At 34.3% G+C, this 11,015-nt stretch overlaps 1 protein-coding gene across 1 annotated transcript; it reads left to right on the top strand.

Moving 5' to 3' along the window:
* The first annotated feature begins 4,149 nt into the window (after positions 1 to 4,149).
* Positions 4,150 to 10,754, top strand: cdc42l (cell division cycle 42, like). The gene is made up of 6 exons (XM_055047999.1): positions 4,150 to 4,251; positions 6,896 to 7,000; positions 7,138 to 7,210; positions 7,298 to 7,407; positions 9,603 to 9,800; positions 9,891 to 10,754. Exons 2-6 carry the CDS (start codon positions 6,896 to 6,898, stop codon positions 9,978 to 9,980), a joined length of 576 nt encoding a protein of 191 aa, XP_054903974.1. The 5' UTR covers positions 4,150 to 4,251; the 3' UTR covers positions 9,981 to 10,754.
* The last annotated feature ends 261 nt before the right edge of the window (positions 10,755 to 11,015 follow it).

Here is an 11,015-nt window from a genome sequence, read left to right as displayed (position 1 = left end):
ACCAAAAGAAAAACAAACTTGAATGGAGACAGAAGTTTTATCCAAAGTGAAAACATGGATTAATTCGACAATTTTTAAGAAATGGTCTTGATCATTTTCAGCGTTACTGCTATGTTAACAAGATATTAATTGCAATTTATTGGATGATGCTATTGATGTAAGAGGAGTGAGTGTAAAAATACATTCGTACTTCTACTCACTCATTTGAACATGCAAATATACTTTAATGTTCTTTTGTTTGCTTTTCTGTTGTTTTTCATTTATTGTAGTTGTAGATAACATTGTTTATTCTTTTCTTACACTACCCTAAATAAAGTCCGTTTTATAATGGAGGAGATTTGGCCAATGTTTCATGGAGCTTCAGGCAGTGTTTGGAGAGGCGTTGAAGTGCAGCCGCTCTCTGTAAACGTTCACGATGACCCTGACACCACAACTGAACACTCCCATCTGAAAAAGGATAACTTCTCTCTTTTGGATCAAGCTGCATGCTCCCCTTATATAAAACACACTGAAATGTTTTGAGAAAACTGGCAGAGAAGAATTACAACAAAGTTTGTCAAAATTCTTGATCAGTTGATGAACAGTCCAAGTTTAAAGTGCCATCACTGTTTTCTCTCTCATTCATGTTTTTAATTTCCCCTTTTTCATCTTTGTAATAAATTTAAGTGTTTGCGCTCATAAAGATTAATTCAGTTTTTTGTTGATTGATCAGGAATTTTATTAACCCCATATTTGGCAGCTGTGTTCAGTTTTCTCTAGCCACACTCCATGGTCAAAGATGCAGATGGGAGTGTGATGGTCTGGGTCTGATTTGCTGCTGCAGGACCTTCATAAGTTGCTGTAATTGATGAATGGATGAATCTATCCAAAGCAGAAGAAATCAGTAAGTAAGTAAATACTTTGTGCATTGCTTAAATTCACAACTACTAAACTCAGTCAGTGTATTACAATTTTATCATTGCAAAACAGAAACACTTTCTCCTGCAGGACATGAGACAAGGAGTGTTTGTTTCTTTTGTGATGTGTGGATGCGCCACAGATAATGTAAGATAATATTTCCCATAAACTAGAGCACAAAGTTCAGCTACATTCTCCAGTGGGAATGTAAAAAATATGTAAGAAAGTTCAGTCTTCAAAAATCATGCACTTCAAAAATAAACAGAAATAAAGGCTTCATATACATCTTTCTTTGTAATGAATCAATATTAATCTTTTTTTAAAATAAATAATTGAAATAACACATTTTTTATGACATTTTAGTCAGGTGTATGTATTGATTTTCTAATATATATTCCTGCATTAGAAAATCACGCAGATAGAAGAATTTATAGTTATTTTGGATGTAAAGAAAATCATAATGTAACAGAAAGAACTTTAAAAAAAATTAACTTACAAAAAGATAGTCAGAGCTACCAAGAGGCTCTATGGTTGATTTTAATTTGCTTAGAGACCAGACGAGAGCTACTTTTAAATAAACTGTTAATTCTGCTTCATACTGAAGTTTGAAGTGTTTGTCATTATATGTCCAGGAATCAGACCAGAATGCAGACAGGAGTCTGCAGTCATCTCATAACTGTAATGTTTAACAGAGAGGAGAATGAATAGCTTACAGGAAACCAGATGATACAGAACAGAAAGGAACCAACAAGGTAACAGAGAACTGACCGGTCTTTACACAGAAGGTCTAATCAAGAAACGAGGAACAGCTGGAGGGAAAACGCAGGCAGAGGAGAAAATAGAGAACAGCTGGGAAGAGGAGCAGGCTCAGGATGTTTGGTCCTGAGTGGAGCGGCTGGATTTAGCCGGTGAAAGAGGACTTGGAGCAGCGCGGGAAAAACAAAACACAGAAATATATTGGATTTGGAAAAGGTGAACTCGGGCATGAACTAGTATGTGAATGGGTCGGTTGGAAATGGAGATAGGAAATGAGGAAGACATGGATTTTGAAGGGTGGACACCAAGGAAGAGGGAGAAGAGGACATGGAAGAAATGAAGGGAATTGATGACATTCAAGGTAGTAAATGAGAACTGAAAGGAAGTAGTTCAGAAAAAAGGATAGTTAGGAGGAATTTAAAATATTAAAACTTAAGAACAAGAAAGAACAGGATATCAGCCCCATTATTTGCCAGCAAATGCAGCACCAATCCTGTGCGCCTCAGCTGTTGTTTCTGTTTGCAGATATGGTCAGCATGTGAGGAAATTTAATCTAAATGTGCCTGATTGACGTGATGTAAAGTCAGAGATTTCTTTGTGGCGAAAAAAAAAGCAAGACCAAAGAAAACATTTTTTTGTTTGACATTTTTATTACCTCCTTTACCTGTGAATAAATTACCACATAAGAGTTAATTTTTTATATTCAGTTTGAATGTAGGGTTATGACTGATGGTTTCATCTGTTATTTTATGCTTTTTTTCACCCTTTGTCTCATGTCTCCTTCTGTTTTATGGTGGTTGGGAAAATAACTTCAGGTGCATTACTGCTGTCTCATGTGTTGCCTCCTTCTTCTGTAATTATTTCCAGCTGTTCCTTAATTACCCCTGTGTGTTTACATGTTCCCACCTGTGTTATTGCTCCCAGTTGGATTGATAAATCAACCTCAACTCTGCCCTTTTGTGTTGCCAGCAGGTACTGCAAGTCTTTTAGGCATTATTAATTGATTTTAATTTAAAAAAAGAATATTGTGAATAAGTTAAACATTGGAAGCTCATTTTATTACTCCCTAATCAGCTAATTAACTCAAAACACCTGCAAAGGTTTCCAGAGCCTCTAAGTTATGGGTGTTCAAAGTGAGGTCCAGGGGCCATTTGAGGCCATGAGAATGATTTTGCACAGCCCTCGATTGCAACCTTGTTTTTCAATTTAACTTAATAGCAAATGGGACTGTCGACATCCGATGACTTTTACTAAAATATTTGGTCCATTTATTAAACTTGGTGAACCTGAAGAATTTGACATTTGGTGTTTTTTGTTTTGTTTTCTTCAAACCTGTGAGTCTTTGTTTCAGCTCTAAAGTTATTTAGTGATCCTTTTTCTACACAAACTAGAGCATGTTGCACAAAATATTCTGTTTAGTTTATTATTAAGCTGGTAAAAATTAAATGAATTAAATTGTTACTACAATTTTAATTTAAAATATGCCACCGTGGCAAAAAGTTTGGACAACACTTCTCTAAATGGATCAGTAGGCTACACAATTGTAGAGAAGATTCATTCATTCAGGCGTAAGAAAATAAAAATGTGGTTTAATTAGAGTAAGGCTGTGCACACTTTTATGGGTGGTCCACTTTAAAAAAAAATCTGCTCTCTAAGAATTATATTTTACTTGGACTGGAAAAAATGATGCATTAAAGATGGGGAAAAATAGCTTTTATTTTTTGCTTGTATTTTGGATGCTAAAATTTGGGGTTTGTACATTGTAAATCATGTTTTGTTCTTGTAAGCTCCTTTTGTAAATATGAAAATTACACTTTAAGCCTTAAATTATGTTCTGAAACTTAATTAATTTCAGTTTTTCTTATTTTAAAGTAAAATAAAAACACAAACTAACGCTTGAATTCCACGTTGAAACACCTTCCCCTGCTGGACACAAAGGGAGGTGTATCTGTTCTTGTGTGATGCGCGGCTGCGCCCCCGGTACGGATTGTGCACAAAGTTCGAGCCTTAAACACAGGTGTCACCTGCCGGAAACGAAAAGGTGAGTGCATCTGGAAAAACGTCACACGGAGCAACCGAGTAATGTAAAGACTTTGATGAAATTTTGATCAAATAAAGTCGTTACATCTAATATTACTGTGTTAAAAAAAAAAAAAAAAAAAAAACTAACAATCGATGAAGGAAAAAGTGTGGAAATTGTGAGCACAAAACATTCTTAAGACCTAAAAATGTACAGTTTGCATGCATGGAGCAAAATAAATAAATAAATAAATAAATAAGACGCTAAGAAAAGACGAAATGCGATAGCTTCCTCATTTAAAATAGGAAAGATACGCAAAAAAGCTTATAAAGCGAAATACTATGGTAAGAAAAAAGGTCAAGTTTAGAAGTTTTGAAAGAATGAATAAAATAAATTTTTAATGTGGTTGTATTATAAAACATTTTGATTTGTAGATTGTAATGCACTTTATGTCCAGTAGGTGACAGTACATCAGTTCCTCTGAAGAACTTAATCGTTTGTGGTTTGCGGCTGCGCACAAAGTAGTCCTACCCTCAAACCCGGATGAAACCAACGCCTAACTTGTCGGTAGAAAAACGGTAAGCTGAACAAAAAATAGAGAAATAAAAATAGGTTGTTTATTGTTTGCCAGAGACCCGGATGTATGTATAAACGACTCCGAGAAATGTAAAGTATTTAGGGAGAAGAAGCTTGTGTATGTCAGAACAGCGGTTTTTGAGTTTGTGAAAGTTTCCTGTAGGTTAGCCTTACCTTGTGTTCTTATTCATTTTAATTCTTCTGTCACCTTAGGTAAGTTATTGTCACCTCTGTCCCAGTTTACCATGTTTTTTCTCTCTCGTTAGTAGGATTGTTTTGTGATTAAGGTGGGACAACGACACTAAAAATTATGTTTTAAATTTAATTAATGTAATCTTCAATCGCTGTGAAACCTCACTCTGTTTTATTAGCCATAGTTGTTCGTTTTTTTTTTTTTTGACGACATGACTTCTAAATTTCGCCTCTTTTGGCTCCAGGTTTTAGTTGGTTTCAGATCTCGGAGCTTTGCTCATTTAGCGGAAGTGTTTGCAGTATCCGCTTCATCACATTGAGCTAATAAGCAGTCTCTTTACAGTCGCCCCCATTTTTTTTTTTTTTACATCTTTGGTATGTAGCATATGCGGAAGACGCTCTCTGACATTAGTGGTGTTTGTTCCCACATGCATTAACAAGTCTAGTCAGGGTGATTAAGCTCACTTTCTTTTACTGATTGTAATTTATTTAGGTCAGCGGAAGCAGCTAATAAAAGGTATAAATATTAAACTGTCACAAGAAAATGTATTAGAAGTATTACGGTAGAAAGAAATAAACCACTTGTCCTTTAAGGTTTTATGTTTTTCGCAGGATTATGTTATTCAAGAGAAAGATTCAATTTATAAAAATCACTATAGTAATTTCTTTGATCTCATTTAAGTTTTACACAGAGGTTTGCAGAATACCCCAACATTGTGTACGTCAACATATATTTACTCGAGTAAAAGTAAAAAGTAGCCATGCAAGAAATGAGTCAAAGATTGAAAAAGTATTTTTGGTAATACTGAGTTAGTGATTGTAACAATCACCAACTCAGTATCAATATACATTACTGTTATAATGTACATTGATCTCATCAATATAGAATTATGTAATTTTAAAGACTAAAATGGAAAAAATAGTACAAAATGACATATTTTAATCATCTAAATAAATTTTAAATTAAGTAAATGTGAAACTAGCAACTAAAAGAGAAATGTCAAAGGAAATGTGTCTAAGTTATATCATAAGCTCACAGTGAAACAACATTTTGAGTTTTTTCACCTGACTAAAATGTGAGAGTAAAGTTTGGAAAAGAAAAAATGAGGAAGCCCTTCGGATCTGTCTGCTTCCACACAGGACTGGCACAAACATGAGGAGAGAGTTGATTCTTGTGGTTCAGACTGCTGACAATGTTTGGGTTTCTGGTCTTGATTCTAACAGATCCGTCCCTCTTTCAGCCAGAGGAGTTTTATTTCTAACATCAATATGTGGAAAGCTCTGCTCTTTCTTTTTGATTTAACATTAATGCAGCGAAGAGCTGATCTGGAGATTAGTTTCTGAAATAACTGATTATCAGTCGGTTATTAGAAACTCTGAATTCAGTCATATTTCTGAGTTGAAACTCAGAATTCTTTGTTTTTCAGATGCCCTAATCCTTTTTCATATAGATTATTTCTATCCAGTCTTTCAAATGATCTGATCAAGAGTGAAATGTGTGCAAAGAGTTTATTTCCTGAGGGTTCCTGTCCTGTTTTGGAAAATGTTTTGTACTCGGAGGCTCAGATACTCGTATAACTCCTGGAAAAACTGTCTGTCCGGAAAAGGTATAAAATTCTGAAACAATTGTAAGCGCCTTGCTGTAATTATTCACACTTATTAGGACTGGCAACATGAGTTTGCTGTTTTACCACTAGTCGAATAGTTAGTGGAGAAAATTACTCCACCATTAACAATTTTTTCCCCTAGTTTGTTTTCGACAACGTCGGATGGGTACAGGATGGAAACAGTTTAAAAGTGTTTCTCAAAATGTGGTACAAGTGGATTTATGGAGATAATTCTAAAAAAAACAAAACAAGAACCATTGATTTAAATAAATTGTTGAAAAATCCTTAAAATATATTTGCTTATTTAGAAGTTACCACTTGTTATGGTTGAATGTAAGCCTGTCACATCAGGCAATTTAGTAATTAATCACATGACAAATTAAAATGAGTTGAATAATTTACATTTTGATATTTCTGAAGACTAATTTTGCTTTTTATTGATGGTTTTGTTTGAATTTAAGTAACTTTTTTTTCTGTAAAGTGCCTTGAGGCGCTGTTTGTTGTAAATTAAATGAACTGAATTGTAAGTAGGTTTTATTTTATTTTATTTATTTTTTTGCTTTTTGCGTATTATTTGGGATATTTAAAATATCTTCCAGTAACAGCCTAAAGTGTTATTTCCCAAAATTAAAATCTTTTGGTCTTTGGGAGGATGAACAATATGAATATATCACTTGAATATTTTACTAACATTTTTGGGACAATAGTTAAATGTAAGTTGATGTGCTGCCTTTATATGAGGGCATGAATGCCATTTTTAAGCTTATTAAGACAGCAATAAGTTTGTCTGCTTTTCCATGTGTCTTATTGTTTCTTGCTGACTTGTTGCTCCTCTGTTTCATTACAGATGCAGACTATAAAATGTGTAGTTGTAGGGGACGGTGCAGTTGGAAAAACCTGCTTGTTGATCTCCTACACAACCAACAAGTTCCCCTCAGAATATGTGCCCACAGTAAGACATTTTAACAATGAGTCATCCTGTAAACTCACAGCTTCAGAGCTGCTCTTCATGTATATTTCTGCATGTTTAACCTCATTAACATCTGGCCCTGCAATGGGATTTCTCAACCTTTTGTTTTTTTCATTTAGGTTTTTGATAATTATGCAGTGACGGTGATGATTGGGGGAGAGCCCTACACGCTGGGCCTCTTCGATACAGCAGGTAATTGTCTCTGGAAAGTTTGGTTTCTGAAAGTTTTTTTTGACTCAAACTAAAATAAGTTTTGTTTGTTGTGTTTGATGCTCTCAGGTCAGGAGGATTACGACAGGCTGCGTCCTCTCAGCTACCCACAAACAGACGTTTTCCTCGTATGTTTCTCAGTTGTCTCCCCGTCGTCGTTTGAAAACGTCAAAGAAAAGGTCGGTGTTTGAGAAAAAGCAGAACGTAAAATGGAAATTAAGACAAAAACTGGTTATTTCTAAATCAGTAAAACCCATTATCCAGCTGAGGAAATTCAAAGACAATATATTAAACCATTAAAACAAGAAACAAGATTGTGTGGTTTGTTTACAATCATGTTTTATTACCTCTCCTTATTACTGTAAGTAGGGGGGAACTGAGCAGACCAGCTGCTGAAATGTGTAAACTGGAGGGTTTTGGTTATTGTGCAGTTTCAAGTGGTCTTTTTATTGTTGTTATTTTTCTCACAGCAAGCTAGATGTTATTTATAGGCTAACCAGTTGCAAATGTTGCAGAAAGTGCAGTGTCATTGTGTTGCTGAAATAAGAAGTGCTATGTTTTCTTATTTTGAAGAGCTACTTTAAATATGAAAACGTCAACCAGAAAGAAAAATCTTTTTAAATTCATGGAGATGTTTTGTATTTATGCTATAAAACTGGCTTATAGCTACTGAAAACTGTGTAAATGTGAGAGATTTACACATTGAAGATGTGTAGAAACCTTATATTTACCATTTTCTGGCCTCTCAAAGTTCGTTTAAAGTACAGGTTATTGTCCCACATTCAAAAAAGCAGATCACTGCCTTGCTCATATACTCTCTGATTCTTGTCGGTGGTGGAATTAAACCCATAACTTCTGATTAGCAACAATTACACTTGATAAAGAGCTAAATGTACCACAGCCTGTGCTGGGGTTGAGTTCTCACAAATAACTCTGTTGGTATACAGGATGAGTCAAAATATTTCAGTTTTACTTTGCTTTTTACTTTATAGTACTAGACAAATTAATAAATACACAGATAAACAAATTCAGATCTTTTTTATTCACATTTTCTAAAAACTTACATCTACTATTTTTCTGAGGTGTATCAGTAGTTTTTTGCAGTTGCAAGTGTGTTTAAGCTAGTCCTGCACATTATATTGAATATTGTTTACAACTGCAACTTCCTGAATCCAATATTTAGCGGGATATTATATTTCAAGTGACAGCTATTCACACTCTGCAAATGGAGAACACATTTTACCACTTGGATGGACTTTTAAGTGCCATAAATGTCCAAAATGATGCATATCTGTAGTGGTTGAAATGCTAAAATCACTGACAGAAAAGACCATTGTGTTCTAATAAACAAGACTGAAAAATGCTCTGATTCAAGCTTACTCTACAACTTCTATTTTAAATTTCATTTTTGTGTGTATATGTGTGCTTTCCACTTGGCAGCCACTTTACTGCTGATGCACTTCAATTTTCCCACTGAGGACAAAATAAATAATTATTCTATTCATATTTTTATGTAAAAATGCATTTTACAAACAGTTTATGATCTCAAAGAGGCTAATAACTATGGCTTAAACACTGTTGTTGAAGTACACAATTGCTATAAAAACAATTACATTTAATTAGCTTGAACAACTGTATATAACTATTTTTTCGTTCTTAGTTGTTACTATAAAAGGATTTTTTACAGTTGTTTTGGATGAGATTGCCTTCAAATTCACAATCCTAGTATTTTCTATTAGAATAGAATAGAATAGAATAGCATTTATTGTCATTGAACAGGATTCAACAAAATTTCTATTGCAACTCCAGTGCAAAAAGTCAACTGCAACTGTATGCTATGCAATAGTTAGATTTTAGTTTAAAAATTGAGAATCATTACAATAATTGGATAGTTATTCTTTTTTATTCTCCAAATGAAATCAGGACTTGGCATTTTCTGACAGTTTGTGATGATGTAATAATAATAAGCAAAATTAATAATTGGAAGGGTAGTAAAATGTGAAATATAAGGATGGGTGATATGCATGTAGAATTTTATTATTTTATTATATATTGTGGTGCTATTGTGATAACAATGAAAAGTTACTACTTTTTTGTTAATTGTGTCATAGTGCCATAAATGCTGCTCTTGAAAAGCATTCCCATTTAAAAGTTCTTCTACATGAAGCAAGTTACTTCAAAAAAGTGATTTACATCACTAATCTGCACACAGCAACAGCATTTAATTATATTTTTAAATTTAATGGTATTTATTGATGCTTTTGTCTCTATAAATCAAAATTTTTTCATAATAATTGGTAAATGATATTATAAATGCCATTTGTTAATAGAAAAAAATAATCCATTTTTATTGTTTGTATCATTCTCGTCCCAGTGGGTTCCGGAGATTTCTCACCACTGTCCAAGCACACCTTTCCTGTTAGTGGGAACGCAAGTAGACCTGCGGGAAGACAGCAACACCGTGGAGAAGCTGGCTAAAAACAAACAGCGCCCCCTGTTCCCTGAGAGCGGGGAGAAACTTGCTCGGGAGCTCAAAGCTGTCAAATACGTGGAGTGCTCTGCGCTCACGCAGGTACGGGGCTAATTCACCATCACGTGATTAATCCGGTATATAATCAGTCTGGTTGACTTTACCCTCTGCTTTCTTCTTCTTGTGAAACAGCGAGGGCTGAAGAATGTGTTTGATGAGGCCATACTGGCAGCGCTGGAACCTCCTGAGATCAAAACGAAGAGGAAATGTGTTCTCTTATAAAGAGATGCAGACGAAGAGGCGAAATCACGGGGAAAGTTCAACTGAAACATCCATTTGGTAGGAAGGAAATACGGACACACCAGAGGGGGAGGGAAGAACGGTGCCATAGAGATTTTATTTTATTTTTCGAACACGAGCTCAATGATTGTACCTTCTGAAAAAGGAAAATATTGCCTCCAACTGGCAATATTTGTTCTTTACTGAAAGCTTTTAGAAACTACTGTATTCTCCTTCTGTATTCAGGTGTCCCCTCTCCCTTTTCCCTTACTGCTTACTGTAACGATTCTATAGTGCATTTTATGTGTTAAAGGAGATATTCTTCTATAAAGTTCCTCTTTGTGCTTTACTTAAGCAACATGGTAAGACATTTAAAGAGGCACTGAAATGTGAAGTGGTACTTTTTAGGTTTTTTTTTCTGCCCTTATTGAATTAGCTAATGGAAAGCCAAAGGATTTATCGTCAATCCAAACAAATCTGTCATGTTTACTTCCCTCAAAGCAAAGTGAATTCCTGTAGGGGTTTTTTAATATCTGAGTTCTGGGAAATCTTCGTAGTCTTTTTTTGATTTTAAACTTGAATTTATTTTGTCCTGATGATTTTTTAAAAATTTGCTAGATAACCAACAATGATTTGATTGATTTTTGAAAAAAAATTAAGGTGTAATATTTTTGATAAAACTCAGCCTTGATATTAGATGATGAATCTTTTTAGAAATGTTCAGGGTTTAAGAAATCAGAGAATATTTTTAATAAAATCCTTTTTTTTAATCAAAAGTGAAAAGGAGTTCTGTTTTGTGTGTCAAATTAATTGCGTGAGTACAGAGCACTTTTAAATGAACTTTTTTGGATTTTGTCGCATCACAGCTTCAAACCTCAAAGCATTTTATTGAAATTTTAAGCAGCAGATGAAAATAATAGAGCATTATTGTGAAGGGAAAGGAAAAATTTGCATGATTTTGCAGACATCTTAAAAATAATTAGAATCATGTGACAATTGTTTCCACCGTCATATTAGTCAACACTTTCCAAAGAATAA

This window comes from Poeciliopsis prolifica, unplaced genomic scaffold, assembly GCF_027474105.1.
Source record: "Poeciliopsis prolifica strain line A6 unplaced genomic scaffold, Auburn_PproV2 SCAFFOLD026, whole genome shotgun sequence".
In the NCBI taxonomy this organism is placed as follows: domain Eukaryota; kingdom Metazoa; phylum Chordata; class Actinopteri; order Cyprinodontiformes; family Poeciliidae; genus Poeciliopsis; species Poeciliopsis prolifica.
The sequence above is the reverse complement of the archived record's forward strand: the minus strand, read 5'-3'. Positions and strand labels throughout refer to the sequence as shown.

Excerpts from the sequence above, each read along its gene's own strand:
- cdc42l (XM_055047999.1), top strand. The coding sequence starts at position 6,896 with ATGCAGACTATAAAATGTGTAGTTGTAGGGGACGGTGCAGTTGGAAAA. Across the intron at positions 7,001-7,137 it reads CCTCAGAATATGTGCCCACA|GTTTTTGATAATTATGCAGT; the intron begins GTAAGACATTTT and ends TTTTTCATTTAG. Across the intron at positions 7,211-7,297 it reads GGGCCTCTTCGATACAGCAG|GTCAGGAGGATTACGACAGG; the intron begins GTAATTGTCTCT and ends TGATGCTCTCAG.